Source organism: Arachis hypogaea, chromosome 12 (genome assembly GCF_003086295.3).
Source record: "Arachis hypogaea cultivar Tifrunner chromosome 12, arahy.Tifrunner.gnm2.J5K5, whole genome shotgun sequence".
Classification (NCBI taxonomy): Eukaryota; Viridiplantae; Streptophyta; class Magnoliopsida; order Fabales; family Fabaceae; genus Arachis; species Arachis hypogaea.
Window position 1 is genome coordinate 104,182,495 of NC_092047.1, and position 24,840 is coordinate 104,207,334.

Consider the following 24,840-nt stretch of genomic DNA (forward strand, 5'->3'; position numbering starts at 1 on the left):
GCCAAAACTTTTCATAATTCACTTCATTTATATCATTTAATATCAGTTTTATTTTTTATCTCACTCTCTTATCATTATACTTATCACCATTCTTATCAAATCTACTTATTAATGATATTAATTATAAAATCATAGCCCTTTTTATTAGGCATTATTGTAATCAATACTTAATATTCCTTTTTATAATTTAATTTTTATATATAAAAATACAATAAAGATTAATAATAATTATATTTAAGAACGGTAATTATAATATCAATTACATTAAATAATTGCAATTGATTCTTTGTCCGTTATGGTATTTATCATCAATTATTGGAGATATGAAACATGAAACCTATCCTAATATATACTTTATGTTAATTCAATCATATTCATTCAAAAATCACAAGAATAACACCATTGCAAGCACAATAGTGTATGAGCCAAGAAATTTTACAAGAAATTGTTCTTATCATTGTCATTTGTATGGCAATTGATTTCGACCTTAATACAGTACCTATGGCAGAAGGTGCTAAAAAATTTGAACAACAGACAGATTCACCTGATGAAATTGTTGCCAATCAATCAATTTCTGAGAATATAAAAAACTACGCTAGCTCTGATAAGATATAGTAATAGCCTAGATTATTTTTTGTGTATTTTTTAGCACTTTAATTATGTGCGTAACATTCTTGATAATTATTTGTTTGCTATTTATGTCTAGAAAAATAAATTTTTTATTATTTTTGTTATATTTTTTAATTTTTAAAAATAGTTTTATGAAAATAGAAGCATTTAAAATTTTTTTCGTAACATGTGAATTCACCTTTGATTTATTTTTGCATCTTTTTTTCAAATTTTTATTTGTAGTATCCTTAATTATATCTTTGGATCTCTTGTTAGCAAAAACCTAATTTTTATAGAGACTAAAAACTAAAAAATCAATAATTATTTTAGAAAAATGTTTTATATACCATTTTATATACGTTTCAAATGTATACCTTCAATTTTTATATATGTTTTAAATGTACACCTTTAATTTTTTAAAATAGTTTTATGATGTTGATCGCTAAAATAAGAAATATTTTTTTTTATATTTAAACTTTCTTTTGGTATTGGTATTTAAATCTTTTGATTTTGCTCACTAATTTTTTTTTTTTTTTAGTTATATGCATAATATTCGTATAAAGTTCATGCTTTACGCAATCAATAAGTTTATATGAATAACATCCATAATTACATGAAGTTAACATCCACATTAACATACATAATAAAACAAATTAGCACCTAAAATTATAGTATTGTGTTTTATTTGTTATACTCGATAGTGAAATTAGCCACTTTTTGTATAGTTATCCTTTATGGTAAAAGGTGCTGATGAAAAATTTGAACAACAGACAGACTCATCCGACGAGATAATTGTCAGTCAACCGATTTTTGAGAATATGAAAAATCACACTAGTTTAATGAGGTATGGTAATAAACCGATTTTTTTTTATGTTTTTATGTGTATTTATAATTATATTGTACTACTATGTTCATACACATAACATTCATACGTTTATATACATAACATCCATAATTACATACAACTAACATCTAAAAATTAAATTCATGTTTATTAGATATTACAACCATACACGTATCATTTTTTAGTTATTGCATAAGTAACTATTAGGTTAACACAAATATTTTTAAATTTTATCATAATTTAATTTAAAAAAATGTCAAATTCTTATATTAATTTATTTAATTGATAAATTTACTCATAACATCCATAAATTTATCCACATAACATCTATAATTTTATATTAATAACATCCATAATTTATACTCATAATATTCATAATTTCATACCTATGATGTCTATAATTAATAAATTTTTATAATTAATATTATCAAATTTTAAACTATACGTCTTATTGTATTCTTCAAATTATCTCATATGTGCACTAGTAGGTCGTGAGTTTAATTATTTTAATATTTTTTTAATATTCATATGTATGCTTATTTATTGATTTTAATATGACGAGTTAATAATTATTTTTAAAAAATTATTTTTAAATTTTTGTTTATATTTTATTTTTTATTTTTTTATAGTCTATATGTAAAATATAAGTTGTACAGTAGAAGTTGTTAAAATTTTTTAATTATTTAACTTTCATAATTTTTGCAGAGAATTATTGTATTTAATGGATAATAATGTGATTGAGAGATGTTAGAGATTTGATTTGAGAGAAACTGAAATTGATTTTGGAAAGAACATTAATGACTCCAAACATGCAGCAAAATGACAGGTGATAAGGAGGATAAGTGATAAGGAAATGTATGTCACTTGCTTATCAAGAGAATGAAAATTTTTACATGACATCTATATTATAATTATTTTTTGGCTACCTATCATTACCCTATATAGAATTTCTCTCCTCATAAACCGTTGCAGCTAACAAAGGTTTATGCCTACTCAAACTCCTTCATAAACCGTTGCTGCTTACAACGTTTTATGTGCATTTGCCTCCCTTAGTAAACCGTGATAACTTGCTACGGTTTATGAAGAATTCCATTCACAAGTAAACCATGCCTTGTAGTTACGGTTTATGTATTAAATTGAACCCGTGGTTGGCTCTCACGGTTTACATAAACATAAAAATGCATATGCGCGTAAGAAGTTTCTGTTTTGTGTATTTAGGTAAACGATTCACACAGTTTATTTAATTAGGTAGATTGTCCTTATTATTATTATTATTATTATTATTATTATTTATCAAATACTGACGTGGCTGAAATTAAATAAGTGAAATCTCCTAATTAAAAAGTAGTCTATAGTGTGTATTAAAAACGTGCGTTTTCTGAATACTATGGTGTATGGTGGGTTGAACAGGTGGATATATAATAATATAAAAATCAAAGGAAGTCTTAATCCACGTTTTTGTTACCCCGAAGATAGTGGGTAACAGAGGACCACTTTCTCTGCTTTCTGCTGTTTAATCCACTGTCTCTTTTTGGTACTTTTATGATAAGAGGGACATGCAGAATTTAACTCCATTAATAGAGGGGTCAAGCACTACCAATTTGTAGTTATCAATTTCAACTCTATTTAATGTATTTGGTATATAAATACATTGACTTAATTTTTTAGTGAACATCTATCTTAGTCTTTGTGTTTAGTTTAAATTAAGGTAATATTGTTGGTGTTGGCAATGTTAATAGTGTGAAAAAAAAGATAATAATGATAATAAAGTACGGTAATAAAATAAATGTAAAAATTACGATTATGATTTATGAGAATAGATTTAATTTAAAACCTACATAAATTAGGATTAGTTATCCTTTTCTTTTTTTTTTGGTTAAGAATTACATCGTTTTTTCTATAAATAGATATAGAATGAATTGTGTGTTTATTATTAATAGTTTAATAAATTTAAGAAGGAAAAGAAACACTTATTTTAGAAAGGAGATAATACTAAAAAATTTAAAATCATACTTTAATTATAGTAAAATATCAAATGTAATATCTATCTGTTTCGCCTGAATTTTGTTTGTTTTTTTTACCTGGATAGGAGGTGTCAACTAAACTTGTGTCAAGATTTTAATTTGAGAAGCAGATACGATTTTTTTTTTGCGAGTTGTTCTTAGGATTTAGAGATCGTACCCAATAAAAATGTAAAGAAGAATAATAATTAGAGTAAATAAGAAGTAAGAAAGAACAAATGCAAAAAATTAAAAATTAAAAATTATAAGATTTATATTAAAATATGTAAAAATTTACAAGAGTTTGAATAAAAATAACAAAATTTAATTAACAGAAAGAAAATAAAAGAGAAATTGGAGTTTTTCAATACTTACATAAACTTGTAACCCATATGTTTTCGTGCATCAGCGTGACTATGAATTTTAGAGTAAGTGAGTGTGTGAATGAATAAAAATTCTCCTAACTTATTGAAACTAATTTTATTTATAAAAAAAATTCTAAATTAATTGATATAATCTTAAACTTCAAGTAACTTGCTCTTCGAATAGTCTTGAACTTTAAATAAATTTAAATTTTAAATAGTCTTAAATCTCAAATAATTTTAGACCTTAAATAAATTTAGATCCAAAATAATCTTAAACCTCATACAGATTTAGACACTAAATATAAAATAGTGTGTTTTATACATATATAATTTTTTACTTCAACTGTCAAATTTTTTTCGATGTCGATTATTTGTGCCAAATTTTACTTTCATGTTTAAAAAGTATTGAAGAAAGGCAGAAAGACATATTATTAAAGAAGTGATATTATTATATTTTGAATAGTAATAGTACACTCAATTGGTTCCACAAACAGAGAAGATAGGGATCAAACAACTCAAAATGTTGGTTGCAAATAGTTGAACGCAACTTAGTTCATTTGTTATGGGATTCAAATTAAATGGTCACAATATAATAATGCTTCATGGCACATGGTTTAATTCTTTAATTCTTATCCATTATTTCTTAGGCATCACAGGCAAGAATTTTAGTCGTCACCACCATTATTCCTCTTTTTTTTATTCTTTCCTGAATAATTGACTCATGCAATCATTAAATTTGAGATATTAAAGAAAGAAAGATATAAAAAGGACTAAAACGTGATTCAAACATTTTTTTTCTTTTTTCTTTTAAAAAAATTTAATAACTTTAATAGCTTGAATTTAATTAACAATAATCCAAGTTTAATAATTTTTTATCTTCCATTTCCTTTTAAAGAAAAAGATAATAATATTGCTCCGAGGAAAAAACAGAAGAGCTATCTTGAATTAATAACCCAATAATTGTACACATATTCTAATTAATTCCACAACCAAGATGGTAATAAATTAGGGCATAATTGGAAAATCACTTTTGGGAAGTCAAAGATTCAACTTGAGATTTTCCACATGGTCCTTTGGTCCTAATGTAAAGTCTATATTCATCAAATGTCATTGGTGGATAGAGTGGTGGCCTATCCTCACTCACAAGCTCCTTAGCAGGTTGAATTAGTAAATCACTTCTTGGATTGTAAAAGAAGGCCAATGAAACTCTATCCTTGTTTGAGTTCACAATTACTCTATGTTCTATACTCTTGTACATTGCATTGCTTAGCACCTGAAATTAACATAACCAAATTCTACATTAACAATAATAAGTATATATAATTGCACAAATTTAAGGGGCCTTAATTAGCTTTTCCCCTAAATATTTAGTTCAATGGGTTATATAATATAAGGTATATATAGAAAAAAATTTAAGATTTGTTAGCAAATTCTTTTACGATACTAGTTTGTTAAATCCTAAAAAGTTATAACTTTAAAATAATATAAATATTCTATATATTTTTGTTAATTTTCACGGTACGATAGGATTAGATATTTCAGTAAATATTATCTAAAAATAATATATTATTGATAAATTCTATTTTTGTTATTGATAGACTTTTATTTTATCGACAGATATTGTCCGTCGTCAATAAAAATTTTGTTCAAAATCTTTATTTATTGAAAGATCTTTTTATTTGTTGGTAATTTACCGACGAATTTAACTCTTCTAAAGCCTTTTATCATTTAATATAATTATACAAATATTTAAAACAAAAATAAAAATAAATCTATTTAATTTAACTCTTTGCCCTTTCTAGTCTACCACTCTACTACCCTTCTTATGAGTTGAATTATTACTTCATTAAGAGAGAATTAATAAAATAGAGATTAGAGAGTTTATTAGTATTAGATTTGAAAATAACCTGAATTTGGTCACCAATGTTGATGATGAATGCATTTGGGACAGGCTTGACAGTGATCCAATGTTCTCCTCTGCGGACTTGAAGACCAGAAACATTTTCATCTGGTAAAAGTATGGTCATACCCCCAGGGTCTGAGTGAGATGAGAGCCCAAGAGTTAGGTCTGGTTGAGGGCATTTTGGGTAGAAATTAACCCTTAAGCATGCACCAATCTCACTCTCTCCACCAAATGAATTCATCAAGAAATCCTCCTTCAAACCAAGGTTTATTGATAACAATTCAAGAACCCTTCCTCCTAGCTTAACCACTTCATCACCATATTCATTAATCACATCCCTTTTTTCAAATAAAATAAAATAAAAATTAATAAGCAGTAATAATAAAAGAGTGACATAACTAATAAAATCCTTAAAAAAAATATTAAAAATTAATTAATTGTTATTATTTTTTAAATAATCTCCTGAGGAGAGCCATATAAATAATAAAATAAAAAAGTTGTTATTTCTAGTCCACTCTATTTATATAACACTAAGAATATTCTTGACTTACTATTTCACTTTACGAAAAATTTTACCTTGAAAAGTTTGAGAAATAATAATTATAAGATAACTACTCCTATTCAAATATTTTATATAACGGTAATGTTAAAAAGATAAAAGAAACAACCAAGAACTTATCTTATTTAATATTCATTAATTGTTATAACAATTAATAAATACTAAATAAGATAAATTACTTCTATTTTTTTTTATTATCAAATATTTTTGTTTATATAAAACATCATGGTACGAATAGTCACCCAATTAAACTTTTTTCCATCAACACATAGTTTTGGTTTTATCAATCAAGGATCTAAAATTTCCAATCCAAAATCCAATGTGCTGCTTGAAAATTCTTTCCCATGAGTAGTCAAGCTCATGCATGTTATTCATTTACATACTTTATGTGGATAGAGATTGTAAAACTTTATTCATCATAGATAGTGATAAGGTTGTACTATGTCTCTAAATAAAAACTCCAACAAAGAAACGACATGTCTTGCATACATACACAAATACACACACACACATACATATTTCACCTCAATTAACCAAAACAATTTATTATCTTACTTTTTTTGTTGAGACACAAAATAAATGACAAATATTTAGAAAGAAAAAAAAAAGTGGGTGGAGCTCAATTAATTGTTTTAATTTTTTTTTAAAAAATAATATATGAAAAATAAATTAAATAAATGTCCACATCCTATACGGCTGGTATTTTGTTTGTATTATTGTAAGCATACTTCTTTAATTAATTATTCTAGTTTTAATATATTTCATTTTGTAGTCCGTTGTTGACATTTGGCTTTAAAAATCTATAGTTCTCTATACACACGTTTTACATATGGCATATACCTGTTTATTCACACCAAATAAATAAAATAAGTGTACAGGTGCCTATTAAAAATATAATAATAAACGTCACTTTTTATTGTGTGTCGTGATGTGATTTTGTGTTTACTTTTAACATTTTAATAACATCTGGTCACTCAGCACCACTCGATTAATTAATGGCAGTGCTTTTTTTTTCTTTTATTTTATTAATTTTTGCACTAAATGTATAAAATCGGTTAAAATTTTTATATATGAATAATTTTAGTATGAAATATGAAAATATTTAATTATTTTAATATTTTATATTATTATAATAATAGTATAAAATATGACGTTTGTAAAAAAATATTTTTTAATTATTAAAGACAAAATATTATTAATATTTTGCAAAAAATATATTATTTTAATTATAAAAAGATAAAATATCATTTGACATTTTGTAAAAATTCACAATAATATATAACATAAAAAAAATAAAAAGTCACTGACATCTGTAAAAAATTCATCACCCATAATTCAATATATAAAAAAAGGTTCATAAAATCTATGTTAAAGATATGTCCATGAATTTTCAGTCTCATCATTATGAGTGAGACACACATATCTAGAATATAAAATAGCGGTTATTGAGCATGTGAAAATTTTCTACTAATGGGAGATGCAAGTTCCCAAGGATGATATGGTACTCCTACCCTTTCACTTTTTTTGTATAAGCATATCCGAATTAAAAATAATAATATTTAATATTAATAACAATAAAAATTGAAGATCCACTTCATGGGCAACACGGATTTGTGAACCAACCCTCTTATTTGACACGACCAATAGAATATAAACTTGTCACCTTTATACCTACAATCCCCTGCTAAACCTAATTAAATTTAATAGACAAAACTATATCTACTTATTAGTGAAATTATATGTTGTTTTTTATTAAATAAAATGCAAAATTCACATACATTTATCTACATATATAAAAAATATTTTAAGTATTTCAGTATTTTAAGTGTTTTAATAATTTTAATTATTAATTTTGTTAAGATGGTTCATTATTTTCGAATTGTATTAATGACAAATAGATCATATTAAAATTTTTTAACATTGATGGCTGATTTTATAACGTTCAGAGTCAAGTTATAATATGTAATCGTCCATAACGAATATATCATATCTCAATTATAAAATATGTAAGATTGAGATGAATAATAATCACTACAAAAATACTTGAAATATTTCTAAATGTATACTATTTTTGTATAGGAAAAACAGAATAAATTAACAAAATAATTCTTTTTCAATAACTTAGCATGTTAGTTGCCCCATCTAATTAATCTGACCGTACAATATATAAAATCAGGGAAGATGAATTAACGAGATATTTACAAGATGAAGTAAGTGTGTATAAACTTTGAACCAAGTTAAACAACTACAAACTTAAACATTATATTGTTTAATATTCAAGATAATTAATTTTTTTTCCCTTTTTTTGCACTGATAAGTAGTTAGAACTTGGGGCATGTAACATGATCGGTTACACGTTTGAAAAACATATTTGTCCCACAAATTAAAGTTGATTTGCAAACAATAATGTCAGATACAATAAATAAATATTGGGTCAATTCCAATAATATGTGTGAGCTAGCTGTTCATGTTCTGTTTTCTGTGGATGTTCTCTCTAGTTTCATTTCTTGTAGATTTTTTAGAAAGAAATCAATGAAAAATGAAACAAAAATCACATAACTTTTTTTTTTTTACTATATATAACGTCTAAAAAAAATCAGAAACACAAGAACCAAATTAGTAAAAGAATGTTAGCATAGGAGAATAAATTAAACTTGAGTATTTTCTAGAGTAATTAATTAATTTAATCCTTTTTGAATATAATAAAAAAGAAAATACCCATGAAAAAAAATTCTAGACATGCACGACGTCAACAAAAAAGAAAGGTTTGATCTAAAAAGCTGATACGAAATAAACATTATAGACAATAAATAAAAAAATCGACAGAATATATAAGAATTTTTCGATATCCCAACAAAAAGAATACCAAGTACAGACAGAAAGACAGAAGAGAATCTTTTAGAAACATAGGATATAAATTAATCATTACCTTAAAGAGTTTGGCAAAGAAGGCCACTTTTCTTGGTCCCTAAGAGAAGAAGGCATGTAATGGAGAAAGAAGTAGTCACTCCAATCCAAAATGGCACCTTTTTTAATTCCCAACCTACTCCCATAGCCTTCATAGGTAAGTGGTGAGTTAGCATATTTTTCTTTAGCCTCAATTGGTTGGTGAAAGAACTCACGCCAAACCTCTCTAGCACTCTTCATCAAATCATGGTTAACACCATGGTTAAGCACTTGGAAAAAACCCCATTCCCTACAAGCCTCAGAGACCCTTTTAAGTGTTTGTTCCTTTAGATTCTTGTCTTCACCATACAGGTCTTGAAAATCAATAACCGGGATATTGATGTTCTCAACATCAACATCAACATCAACATCATTAAAACCTTGTTTTGTTGGGACAACATTGGATTGTGTTTTGGGCCTTTGGGATTGAGGTTTGATGAAACGTTCAGGGATTGCATTTATGCCACTTTCAGCTAAGGATTGGACTCTTATTATTGGTTCTGGCCACTCTTGGCATGCCATCATTTTTTTTTCTTTTAATGAAGAGCACAAACAATTATAAGAGAAGGGGGAAAAAAGGAGAGATTTTAATTATGGGGTGGAGTTGGAAGCACTAGCAACTGTTTGTTTTGTAGGTTTTGATGTTGTTATTGTGTGAGATTGAGAGGAACTAAAGAGGTGTATATATATAGATTAGATGGCACTAAAATCAGAGAACACAAATTTCGGCGCCGTGATAAAATTGATGATATTGTCCTCATTATATTATATACTATTTAATGAAATTTATTGCGATTTGCCATAATTATGCATTTATTTATTTTTGTCTGTCGTATCTTTTAATTTTGCACGACAAAAATTAATGCGTCATAAATTGTAACTCCATTTAAAAATTTATTGTTGGTCAATGAATTACTGTATATCTGTATGCACAAGATAAAATTCAAATTTTCGATACTTATTTAAATAGACTAATAAACTAAATACTAAATCAACCTAACTTGATTATAATTTTGCATATATAGCCCTTTTTTTTTTTTTCATAATTTTTTGTATGACCTAATAATTATTACGGCTATAGTTAGAATTTAATAGTATATAATTATATAGCTATATTATGGGACATACATCAAAATCAGTTATTAGTATAAAATATATATTAAAATATAAATACACATTAAAAATAAATTAAATCACACATATATTTATACGCAAATACATTGATATCTAATTTTATTAGTTAATTTTGATGTATAAATAAAATTTTTAATAATTATGACCAAAAATATATTATACTCTCTTTAAAAAAAATAAATACTTGCACATTAAAAATTAACTACTTGCTTGTGTGTGTGTATATTCGGATTGTTTATTATGTAATTAAAAAAACATCTAAATTGATATATATATATATATATATATATATATATATATATATATATATATATATATATATATATATATATATATATATATCAATTTAGATGTTTTTTTAATTACAAACAATCCGAATAATCAAATTTGTCTTATAGTAAAATAATCAAATATATAATAATAGAATTATCAAATTTATTTACAGTAATATAATAAAAATATTTTAAAATGTCAAATGCGTATTTTTATATGTAGTGACGGATCAATAATTAATTTTTTGTGTATATGTAATATAATTATTTTTAAAAATATTATATATATTAAAAATTAATTACTATATATTTATGTATATTTATATATATTAATTTATAATTTTTTAATTAAATAATTAACTACCAATAAACAAATAATTAAATTTATTTATAATATTATAATAATTTTTTTATAAAATATTAAATACATACTTTTATATACAATAATTTATTCGTAACTGATTTTTAGTTTGTAGTTTTTTCTTTATATATGTATAATTGTATATATATACACACGAAAAGCATATCATGTAACATTATCTATAAAAGGAAAAGAGGAAAAGAAGAAGTGAACTAAGAAAAATCAAATTGGTAACGTTTGGGTTTGTGTCCCCTTTCCCCCACCAAAACAAAAACTAATTAAACAAACACAAAGAAGAAAATTGTGGCTTCATAAAAATAATGGATTTAGTTTAATTTGAATTGAAAAATCCAAGATTCATAGGCAAGCTAATAAGGTTGTATGCAGGACGGATTTAAAAAATTTTAGTGAAGGGCTGAATTTTAGATATTTTTTTTATTTTATAAAAATAATTAACATATAGTTTTAGAGTTAGTTTTTTAAAAGATTTATTAATATATATATATATATAATTATAATTTTTTTCATAATTTTATTTTTAATATGATAATTATATAAAAGAAATATAACAATATCAATAGTACATTATAAAATTATAAAATACCAATAATTTATAGCATGTTTAGTTAAAAAGTATCACATATTTTATTAATTAAAATTAATTCTTTTAAAAATTTTAAAAAATTTAAAAATAAATTATAAATTATTAATTATTTGAAAAACACAGTACCCTTATACTTATAGAATACAAGATATAAGATATCTTTATAAAATTTTTTCTTTTAACAATATAAATTTAGAAAAAAATGAATATTTTTTACAAAAAAATAATATATAAAGTACATAATGTGATTACTAAAATATAACTACGTACGTTATTATTAATATAATAATATAAATATTAAATATATTAATACAAAAAAATAAATTATTTTTTTAAAATAAATATAAAAATTATTATATAAAAACTAATTTAAAAAATACAAAAATTCGAGAGTATAATATTAAATTAATTAAATAAAAAATATTAGTGAATTAAATAATTAAAATATAAATTTATTATATAATAAAAAATAATACATATAAAATTATTAAATTACATAATATTTTTTATTTTTTAAATATATATCTCATATATTAATATAATTTCTTAAAATTCTAGGACCTACTCGATAGCTCTAGGTCCGCCCCCTCGTACCTAAGATTGTTGAGTGGTTAACTTGTATGTGTATGTATTAAATCAATATGAAATAGTTGAATGGTAACTTGTTGGTTTCCTTAAACAAGTATTGGAGGCCGTTTGAAAAAAAGAAAAAGTTGTATGTGTTAATGGGTGCGGCGTATAAGACAAAATAGTTAAAAGTGGGGTCCACTAAGGCATTGCACCACGTTGTTTTTGCTGTTAATGTGGCTAAGTCCTAAGTGTGAGTGTGTGTTTATGTTAAGTCAACAACACACACATACACGAATCCTTTTTCCACTCTCCAAGTGTGCCACTAGCATCTGGAAAAATTGAAAAATATAATTAGAAATTAATAACTCTTACAGAAAGAAAGGCAAGATGCCTTTTCTCTCAAGTATATATACTATATATACTTGAGAGGGGGATGTTAGAGTTAACATTTTTAATTAAAAAATTTTATTAGTATTAGTTTAAATATAAAAATAAACATAAATCAAATAAAAAATGTTAGTCACCTAATATTTTTTATAAAATATAAATAATTATTTAAGATAATGAAATTTATATTTTTTTTACTTATCATATTCAGACCGCACAAAATTCACTTAAAAGTTAAAAATGATTCCTATAATTAAATACTAGCTTAATGTATGAGTATTTTGTTAATTATGAAAAGCATACATTGTTAATTAAGGAAAAATATGAAAAACTTAGAAATATATAATAATATTAGGGGATGTGTTGCTTTTTTTTTCCAGAAAAAAAAAAAGATATAAGTTCAAAACATGAAGTTATTATTTTGGAAAATACTTCCCTTAACCATCATTTTGGACACTACAATATTTTATATTTTTCTTTTGTGACAAAAATTCTGGGTATTTTTCTTAAAGCACTAAGAATGACATTCAATTTTGGAATGAAGTAGACAAAATAGCTAGAACAATTTTTCAAAACATTGATTTTTTTTTCTAAATTATTGTAATTACTTGTGGAAAAAAAAACTATATATAAATATGCAAAAATATTTTTCATTCAGAAATAACTTTAACGAATGTGCTTACGGAAATAAAATCTCTTTCTTTTCTCGGACAATCTCTTAATTAGAAATATATTATTTTAATTAGATGAAGCGTATCTATTATATTAACGTATTTTTATTTATTTTATTTGATTTATTTAAAAATATTAATTAATTAATCATTTATTTAATTTGATTGAAATAAATATCAACTTATTTAATAATTTGTTTGAACACATTAACTATAACTAATTATATTAATTATTTGATTAGAATGAAATAAATGACTTGATTTTGTTTTAATTTGTATTAATTTTTTTGTATTATGTATTTTTATTAATAATTTTTAAGAGTATCATAATTAATTATTTATTTGATTTTATTGAAATAAACATCAAATTTTTTAATACTATATTTGACCACATTAACTATAACTAATTATTTATATTAATTATTTGATTTAATTACAATAAATAAATTAATTTTATTTTAATTTGTGTTGAATTTTTTGTCTAATATATTTTGATTAATAATTTTTAAAAGTGTTATAATTTTTTATGATATATTTATAAGATATTTTTAATTTATTTTATTTATTTTATTGAGTCAAACAATTATAATTAATTTATTATATCAATTATTTAATTTAATCGAGTTTCTTAATTAATAATTAATAACGTAGCTGGCGTGGTATGTTCTTAACGTATTTTTATTTATTTTATTTGATTTATTTAAATATATTAACTAATTAATTTGATTGGAATAAACATCAACTTATTTAATATTTTGTTTGGCCATATTACTATAACTAATAAATTATATTAATTATTTAATTTGACTAGAATTAATCATTTGACTTTGTTTTAATTTGTATTACTTTTTTCGTCTTATATATTTTGATTAACGCTTTTTAAGAGAATCATAATTAATCATTTATTTGATTTCATTGAAATAAATATCAAAGTTTTTAATATTTTGTTTGATCAAATTATTTATAATTAATTAATTATATTAATTATTTGATTCGACTAATAAATAAGTTAATTTTATATTAATTTGCATTAAATTTTTTATATCATGTATTTTGATTAATAATTTTTAAAAGTATTATATTTTTTACATAGAGTCTATTTATAACATATCTTTTATTTATTTAATTTACTTTATTGAGTCAAATAATTATAATTAATTTATTATATTAATTATTTAATTTAATAGAATTTTTCAATTAATAACATAGCTGAAGTGGTATGTTATTAAGGTATTTTTATTTATTTTATTTTATTTATTTAAATATGTTAATTAATTAATTATTTATTTAATTTGATAGAATAAATACCACAATAACTATAACTAATCAGTTTTATTAATTATTTGATTTGACTATAATAAATAAATTAATTTTTTTTTAATTTGCATTAATTTTTTCGTCTCATGTATATTTTAATTAATAATTTTTAAAAATATTATAATTTTTTCATGACATATTTATAAGATATTTTTATTTAATTTATTTTACTAAGTCAAATAATTATAATTAATTTATTACATCAATTAATTAATTTAATAGAGTTTTTCCAATTAATAACATAGTTGACGTGATCTGTTATTAATGTATTTTTTATTTTATTTAATTTATTTAAATACGTTAATTAATTAGTCATATATTTAATTTGATTGGAATAAATATCAACTTATTTAATATTTTATTTGATCACATTAACTATAACTAATTAATTATTTAATTTGACTGGAATACATGGTGTGACTTTATTTTAATTTATATTAATTTTTTCGTCTTATATATTTTGATTAATGATTTTTAAGAGTTTTATAATTAATCATTTATTTGATTTCGTTGAGATAAATATCAAATTTTTTAATATTTTATTTGACTACATTAACTATAATTAATCAGTTATATTAATTATTTGATTTAATTATAATAAATAAATTGATTTTATTTTAATTTACATTAATTTATTCTTATTTTGATTAATAATTTTTTAAAATATTATTATTTTTATATGGCGTATTTATAAGATATTATTTATTTATTTAATTTAATTTATTGAGTCAAACGATTCTAATTAATTTATTATATTAATTATTTAATTTAATTAATTTAAATAATGTTATTTAATTTAAGAACAAGCAGAGATAAATCTGCTATATGCACAAAGAGAATATGTAAATTGTAATTCTGTAGATATCATCAATTGATTGATTACAAGTATTTAGTGCATAGACTAACCTGTGTATATATACAGAGGAAAACCTAACATACATGTGACAGATTAGACTGCAAACAAGATAACAAATTTGAACTTTACTTTGTTGAATTTTGCAGACTAAGTTACAGCACTTATACTAGTCTCTTTCATGACCGAATATTATTAGGCGCATGCATGAATCATTAATAGCTAAAAGCGAACAAGTTATTTTTAACCAAAATTTTAATCAAATGATTAAAAAAAAATTAGATTTTATATTTTTTTCCTCTTCTATTTTTGTTTCCTCTTCCTTTTTTTTGTGCTTTTGTTTATTTTTTTTTCTTCTTCTCTTTTCTCTAGTTTTTCACTTATATATAAAATAAAACCTGTAGTTTTCAAAAGTATTTTATATTATTATAAGAAATTTATGCGTTAGTTTTCATAAAATTTTTGTATTTTTTGTCATTAAAAAACAATATTTTAAAAATAACTAAAACATAATTATATAAAAACTTATTCAACTAATATTTCTCCATCATTATTTACCACATTGGAAATTATCTTAGCTTATAGGATCCGTGCATGATGTTAGAAAATTATTTAATTTTTTAATTTATATATATATATATATATATATATAATCACAAATTATGCTATTTTAAATTAAATGACTTATATAACAGTAATTATATATATATAATCACAAATTATGTTATTTTAAATTAAATGACTTATATAACAGTAATTTCATTTATTATTATAAATACTAAACTGAATAAGTCATAATTACTTTTGATTTGAAAATAAAACTAGATATTATCTTTGTTTGGACTTTAAATATTGTTTTTATTTGGACTTTAGGATTTAATGGGTGTCATGTTCAAATATAAATAGTGACTTCAGAATTTCAGTCTCCAATATACCAAAGCTGCCTCTGCAACTCTTTTTTGATGAGAGGAGTTACAATTCAATCTTACCAGAGATACAAAAAATTTTAGTTGAGGAAGAGTGAGACAACTTTTCTATCACTTTTATAAGTATAAATACGCTTCTAGATTGTGACATATTTTTCATAGTTTAATATAAATTATTTAAATTATAAAATAATTTATTCTAACAAGTGGTATTAAAATTATTTATAATTTATCATCGAAAATATTTAATTTTACTATTTTTTTAGATCCAAATATGTATATGTATGCGTTGTTTACATGGAGTCATGGAGTATTGTTGTACAACAAAATTGTATATTATGAATAATATTATGTGATTTGTTCATTGTTATTACATATATAATATGTTTAACTTTAATATATGTTATGTGTGTGCGTCATATATAATTAGTATTGTTATACGTGTAACATCCTTATTATTAGAATGTCACGCTTCTGGCTGTATTACTCTGATAGCTCAAATATTACGACGACTCTAAATATATTTAATATTAAGATAGGAGCCTGGCTAAAACTTAAAATCGTATAGCCTTTCAAAAGACTTTTAGTTGAAAACATAAATACATACTCACAAACTATATACAACACTTACCAAGTCATATATATATATATATATATATATATATATATATATATATATATATATATATATATATATATATATATATTGACTTACAAATATTACATAATATAAATGACCAAGCTGTTCGAGGTATATGCTCGTTAAGTCTATACTGAACCAGTTTGATCTTTCATACTTTACTAAACTGAAAACTCAAACCAATCATGGCTTCCGGCCCATCACATAATCAATCACGGCCTCGAATCCAAACAACTCAATCACCATCCAAAATCACCACAATCCAACCAATTTCAGTTACAAATACAAGTAGAAAGATTCAAACACAAACAAAGAAGTTACATTAAGTATAGCAATTAGCAGTTAAACATAATTATTCACATAGGCAAACCAATTACAAGCTGCACACCCAAACAATGTCACATAGATGCATATGATGAATGTCTATCCTATTGGCTTGTGATATCACTTGTCGGTTCAAAATGCCAACCCGACACATCTCGGAATGTCGCCTTTCTGCCACGACTAGGGTTATAGTGCCCTACTCACTCTCTCTAGTTCTCAGCACTTTATCATGCTCCCTGTGAGTTATAGTGCCCGACACACTCTTTCGAGTTATAGTGCCCGAGTTCACTCTGGCAGCAGAAAAGTTATGTGAGCGGGAGACTGCCACAGTCCTCACATCTCAACATAGGCGGGAGACTGCCTCGGGCCCTATACCGGCACCGCTACCTCGACAAGCGGGAGACTGCCACATCCCTTGCCAAAAGCGCATAGCGACTTTTCAAAAATCAATACATGTCACGTGAGTGGGAGACTGCCACAACCCTTACATCCGAACGTAGGCGGGAGACTGCCACAACCCTACGACGGTGGACAATGCACTTCACAACCACATACTCAAACTCATCATCAAATTTCCAATTTCTCAAATCAATTTCCTTTAAAACCAAAACTCATTTCCTTGGTAACATTTTCCGAAACTTCAAACAACTTCAAAATCATATAATTGTAAATCTCTTTCAAAAGTCATCAAAATCATTCATTTTAAATCAGGATTTGGTAATGGAATTTTACAGTAAAGTCTCAAAGTTTTAGGGGAGAACAATCTATCTCAATTTCTTAAAGTTTATAGAAAACTCTTAAAATTATAGCTTCTTGGTTTGAGTAAATAGAAACAGAATTTATTATAAAACCGAATCATCATATAAAGTCACAAGTCCAAACACAATCCAAAACCAATTCATTTAAATTAAAACCACTTTTAGGTTCCCTCTTAAAAACTAATTATCTGACTTCTTCCAAAACGTCACAAACACAATTATTCAATCAAAGTCCAATTTCCTTTTAAAATCACTAAAAGCTCCTCTAAACGAAATCCTTAAGTCTAACTAAAAACATAAGCCCTTTTTATATTTAAAATCGATATTAGAACATAATACTTTTCTTCAGTGATTCAAAATTGTAAAGTAATTCTTTTCTAAATAAATCGACCTCAAGACATATAGTCTTCTTAAATAAATTAAACTCGAAAAACATAACTATTTTCTTAATAAATCAAATAATACAATTTCTCAAATCCAAACCTTTCTAAATAACTTTTCAAACAAAGTCTAATATTTTTGTAGAAATTTCGGCAGCACCTCCCCTAAAACTTGGACTTTGCCACCCTTTCGGGTCCCAACTAAACCATTTCACAATCCTTTTTAGCGATCCAAAACCAAAATCAGTTCAAAAATAAGCTAAATTTAATCATTCATATCATTTTCATATCTCAAGGAAACCGTTTCAAGATCAAATCATTATCAACTGATCAAACTCATTTCCAAAATTTTAAAGAAATAATTCAGCAATAGTCCATTTATCAAAACCAAACAATAATCCAATCAAACATATAATCATATTTATCCAAAACAGCCAGACAATACATAAGACTTGTACAATCACTAAAAAGAGTATTTCTCATATCGATATCTATTTATAACAATTCTAAATTATAAAATTGAGTTTTAAGAAAAAGTCCCTACCTCGATTGTCGAAACTCGAAAACTCTAAGACGCGTCACAACTCGTTTTCTCTCGACCCGCAACTGCGGCAGCCGCAACCTCAGCTCCAACCCACTTTCTCGGCAACCACAACGACTCTAATCGCAACATATAATAATCAGGACTTGACTCTACGTTACCAAAACTTCAGAGTCTATAACCAAACATAACGGAATAATAACGCAAGGATTATCGAAACGTAAATACTTATTGTAATAACAAAACGAAGCAACCGCGACTCTGAATCGACCCAGCAGCAGCTCCGACAATAACCTCGAGCGACAGCGGCGAGCGAAAACCCCAGTGACGATGACTGTAACAACCATGCAGCGTCAAAATCTTGCTAGAACCCCAAAAGAACAAAAAATCAAACTTAAAACCCTTACCGGCAGTGTTTTCCGGCGACGACAGCGGCTTTTCTTGGTGGCAGAGCACTGCGTCGCCGTTGGTTCCTCCTCCGGCAGTGGCTTCCCTTCTAGGTTCTCTCTCTTACTCGCAGATCCTCTCTCTCCCCGCGGCTCTGCTTGACGGCGACGGATTCAGAGGTGGCGGCGACACAACGCGCAGTAGCAGTCCGCAATGATGGCGACGGCGGCACTGGCTTTGTGGCGACGGGCTTCATGGCGAGGACGGCGGCGGCGACAGGGACCCCATGAAGACGAGGACGGACATAAGGCAGCAGCGGTTTGCAAGGATGGTGCGAGCTCCTTCCTCCTCCACCGGCGCTCTCCTTCTCTCTCGAATCTCCTCTCTCCCTTGCCAACAGCGGTGGCAGCGGTGGCAGTGACACCCACCACGCCGCCTTCCTTTTCTTCCAAATTTCTCCCTTTCCTGCGGCTCCCTTCCCCGTTTCCCTTTCTTTCTTCTTTCTTTTTTTTCTTTTACCTGAGGCTGCGTGTGTGTGTTGTGATGTTTTGGGGGGGGGGGGAGGGTTGGCGTCTAGGTTAGAGTTTGGTGAGGTGAGTGTGTGTGAAAATTAGGATTAGGGTTAAATGTAAAAATTAGAATTTTGATTTAGGAATTTTAGGTTTAATTAGAGTAGAGTAATTTTTAATAAAATTAGGACATAGGGTATTAATTTAAAATCTAATTAAATTCTTAAAAATTACTTTACAATATTATTTGTTATACCAAAATACTAATTAATTTAAAATCAAATACTGTAATTGAAATTATAAGATATTAAGATTAATTTTCTTTATTTCTAAAACTTAAAGTATTGAATTATAAAGAATATCAACTATTTAAATTAAATCATATAAAATTCTTATTATTTCATAACTACTAACATTATAATTTTTTAAATGTAGAAAATAACTCAATAATTATAAAATTGAATAAGGATCTTAATTTATTTCAAATTCAATTAATCAAAACTTGTTTTAATTATCTTTAATAAAGAAATTTTTGAAATTAAAGCTACAAAAATAATTGAATTTGAAATTAGTTTATAATAAACCTTTTAAAAAATTCTGGGTCTTAAAGTATGAACATAAAATTTAGGGCAAATGACTAAAATAAATCAATGGGGAGCCAAAATTACTTGATTATAACTTTTAGATATTGCATATGCGAATGTAACTTTTATGAATCTATAGAAATTGTGACAGGGGTCCCACGGTTTCAAATAAACGTAAACTGCTACAGGAGTCTTGCAGGTTACGTCAATATTGCAAATGGCAAGAAACTGCTACAGTGGTCCAGCGATTTCTGTGTAAATGAGTAAATATGCATAAACTGCTACAGGGGTCCAGCGGTTTATGCTTACACCAAAAACGCCTATATATACAAACCAGGAGGGAGTTGTGTGATTGTAGAGGGTCATTTTCACTTCACAAAAGGATAGTGAGGTCTGAGGAGAGTTTTTTTGTTCTAGTCCATTACTCTGGAAAAATTAAAAAAAGCAAAAGACACGGTGTTAAGTTCACTGATAAAGAATCGGTGAGTGTTTTTATCCGGTCAACAAATACTTTGTCAAAGCTATAGATGAGTATATTACAAAAGGTAGGTTTGTGTAGGGCCAAGTGGTTGAAGAAGGTGTTCAACAAGATTCTGACTAAGGAGGAAGTTATGTTGAGTGTTAAGGATTATAGCACCCGTTGTGGAGTTGAGTATCGAGTGATAGAGTCAGATCATCTAAAATATCATGAGAGATGCAAGGAGTTCGAGAACGGTTGCACGTGGATGATTCACATCACACTTCGACAGTGCTAGCATAAGGATAATTGGGAGGTTAGAAGGTACAACAGACCTCACACTTGTTTGGCCACTTCGATTTCGAGCGACCACCAACAGCTCGATCACCATTCCCAAATGGGTCTGCCATCATACATCAGCTTTTGAAAATCTGTAAAGCACCCAGATACAGCCTTGCCATCTACGGACAACCCTAGCTGGTATGCAATATCCTGCAGCGTGACAGTGCACTTCCCGAATGGCATATAAAAAGTGTGTGTCTCAAGACGCCACCTCTCAATGAATGCGCTGACTAGGGACTCATTCAACCAAAACCACCTCGTGTTGAGCCTGGCCAGGTGATACAAACCAGCCCTCTCCAAATAGGATATGATCCTGTCATGCAATGGCATGTTCTGTTGCCTCCGAACACTATAAATACACCTACTTGGCTGTAGCATGTGAGAAAAATAACCAAATCACTAGAAAGTTTAAACCATAAATTATAAATGGAAACAAACATTACAAGTGTCATGTCTATCCAACCTTAACTAACATTTCAGATATAGTTTAGTTACCATTATTCCTCACCCTAATTTTATTAAGTTGGAAAAATAAAACTGCTAAATTTCTACATATCAGTTTAAAATATATCTAAATGTATCACACAACAACTAATAAATGTCCAACTTTTAAATTCATAAGTCCTACAATATAAAATTTAAAATAATAAAACTTAAATTTAAGACTCAAATCTTTAATTTAAAATAATCAAATACTAAACTTAAAATTTTAAAATTTAAATCCTAAATTTTTTACACAAAACTCCAAAACTTATAATTTTAAAATTTAAGAATATAAAATACAACTATTAGGTTCTATTTCAAAAATTTAATCTTTAAATTTTAAATACTAAACAACTAAAACTATAATATTAAAATTTAAACTTACATATTTAAAAGCTAAAATTTTAAATCTTAGTTTTCAAATACAATACTTAAACAATAACCCTACAAGCTGTACTATTTGAGCCTTATATCTCAAATACTAGAAAATAACTATTCTACTTAAACATTTGATCCTACCTTTAAATTTTACGTCTTAACTTAGAAATCCTAAACTGGCCAATCTTAAATTATGTTTTCCAAATTTTACACTCGAATACTACATTTTATGTTATATGAAATTCAATAACTAAAAGAAACAAAACTTACCTCTTTTGTTGATGCTACCAGCGACATGCGCCACGCCGTTGAGTCGGTAAAGGCTGCGTTCGTCTGCCATAGTCCCAGGCCCAACTAAATCCAAATGACCAAATCTTCTAAGCCTTAAGAACTTTGTCTTTTTCACCAAATTTTCCTCTGTCACTCTCTTTAAACCTATACCTTCTCTCTCTAGCAATTTTAAAATGGTGCAAAGTGAATAATCCACGACTCCCTGTCGCATATTTATACTAAAGCATAAACTACTACACTTCTATCGCGATTTATGCACAAACCTAATAATGCAGAAATCGCTAGACTCCTATCGTAGTTTCTGGTAATTTGCAATATCAACATAAATCGTAAGACCCTTTTAACAGTTTACGTTCATTTAAAAACTATGAGACTTCTATCACGATTTTTATAAATTTATAAAAATTACATTCGCATATACAATATCCAAAAGTTGTAATCTAGTAATTTTAGCTTTTCATTGATTTATTTTGGTCATTTGTCCTAAAATTTAATTCTTTTAAGACTAATGCAGTTATATATATATATATTTTGTCGTGCACTTATATATACTTGTATGTATCATCAACGCACTTATATATTTTTTTAAGGTATATGTATATATTATATGAGACCGTTTTCATTTTATTTAGTTTTGTAGAATTGTTTTTGATATAATAAGTAATAAATTGATTTATTCTAAAATATTAATAGAGTATTACTAAATTTTAATATTTTGAATTTAATTGTGTGTCATTAATTTAGTGTAAAATTAATTGATTATTCTTTTGGGATTTAAAAATTATTATATATGTAATTTATGTAAATATTAATTGATCTAAAAGATTTATATATTTGACCAAATTAATTGATTATCCTTTTGAAATATAAAGATTATTATGTATGTAACTTATGCAAATATTAATCGATCCAAAAAAATTATATTTGGCCAAGTTATATATACACATTAATAATATTTGAATAATAGAAAATTAAGAATAAATTGATGTTCATTATTTATCCGAACAATAATCTCCCCAAAAGAAGTTTATTGTTTGACCAAATAATAAGTATTGCACATTTTTGTTTATTTTCTATCAATTATACGGTCAAAAATCGGTCCAAAGAAAAGTTATTATTTTGGCCAATTAATAAAAAATATATGTGGTAATAAATAGGTTGCAAAGTTTAAGTTTTTATGTGCACATTTAGTCGGTCCAAAGGAAGGCTTAATGTGTGACAAAAATTTTTGACAATACTTAATTACTACAATGAGATTATCACTTACAGTTAATTTTTCTGTCCAAAAATTAAAAATTAATGTTGTTCTAGATATCTCAATATGAATTTTTTTCATTATTTTAACTAATATTTGTTGCATATTTTTTGTTATAATTCAGTTACTATAGCTTCAGCTACTAATATTTCTACACAAATTAGTAGTATTCCTATGTTGAATGGTACAAATTTTAAGGTTTGAAAGGACACCGTACAGATTGTTCTCGATTGTACGGATCTGGATATAGCTCTTCGAGAGAAGAAATCTACTTCCACTCCAAAAAATTTCTACGAGATTAAAATAGAAAAGTGGGAGAGATCCAATCGAATGAGCATTATGATTATGAAATGCTCAATTCTTGAAGTGTTTTGGGGCTCAATTACTGAGGATAAAGATGTCAAAAATTTCTGAAAAATATTGAAAAATTCTTTACTAAGAATAAAAAGGCGGAGGCAAATAACCTTTTGAGCAAACTTGTCTACATGAAGTATAAAGGTAAAAGGAACATAAGGGAGTATATTATGAAAATATCTCATTTTGCTTCTAAATTAAAAGCACTAAAGTTAGAGTTGTCTGAGGATTTACTCGTGTATTTCATTTTGATCTCTCTTCCTGCATAATTTAGGCAATTCAAAGTATTTATTACACTCTGAAGTACACTTGGTCCCTAAATGAGCTTATATTTTACTGTGTACAAGCTAGAAGAAGAGAGACTACAATGAGATAAGACTGAAAGTGCTCATATGGTTTCATCTTCTCAGTATAAAAGAAAGTGTGATACTACAGCTGATGCGCCTTTTCAGCAGAAAAAGACTAAGAAACAGGATCAAGTTTCACCTGTTTCTTCTATAAGAAGGTGGGACACATGAAGAAGAATTGTACCAAATATGCCACCTGGCGTACAAAGAAGGATATAATTCTTACTTTTATTTGTTCTACTAGTTTAAGTTATGCACATGTTGATATTTCATGGGTAGATTCTGATGCTACTACTCATGTAAGTGTTATTATGCAGGATTGTCTGTGGAGTCGACTGCCAAATGATGTTAAAAGATATATCTATGTGACATATGTAACAGTCCAGACCACCCCCTAGCACGATATTGTCCGCTTTGGCACACAAGGCCTCATGATTTTACCTTTGACAATAGGGATGATAGCCGAAAACCCCAACACTCACTCGTCAA

General features: G+C 26.1%; 1 protein-coding gene and 1 long non-coding RNA gene across 3 annotated transcripts; both read right to left on the reverse strand.

The window, feature by feature from the left end:
• Positions 1-4,742: 4,742 nt before the first annotated feature.
• Positions 4,743-9,891, reverse strand: LOC112727996 (jasmonate-induced oxygenase 2). Its single transcript, XM_025777961.3, has 3 exons — positions 9,210-9,891; positions 5,726-6,059; positions 4,743-5,091 (listed from the first exon to the last, which is right to left on the reverse strand). Exons 1-3 carry the CDS (start codon positions 9,749-9,751, stop codon positions 4,843-4,845), a joined length of 1,125 nt encoding a protein of 374 aa, XP_025633746.1. The 5' UTR covers positions 9,752-9,891; the 3' UTR covers positions 4,743-4,842.
• A 7,192-nt stretch (positions 9,892-17,083) lies between these two features.
• On the reverse strand, positions 17,084-19,924 carry LOC112729358 (uncharacterized). 2 transcript variants are annotated; one of them, XR_011868825.1, is made up of 4 exons: positions 19,372-19,924; positions 19,193-19,298; positions 18,968-19,083; positions 17,084-17,824 (listed from the first exon to the last, which is right to left on the reverse strand). It is a non-coding gene; the product is annotated as an uncharacterized lncRNA (long non-coding RNA). The 2 variants fall into 2 exon arrangements; XR_003166501.2 differs by having other exon boundaries at positions 17,084-17,804; positions 19,372-19,923.
• Between the last annotated feature and the right edge of the window lie 4,916 nt (positions 19,925-24,840).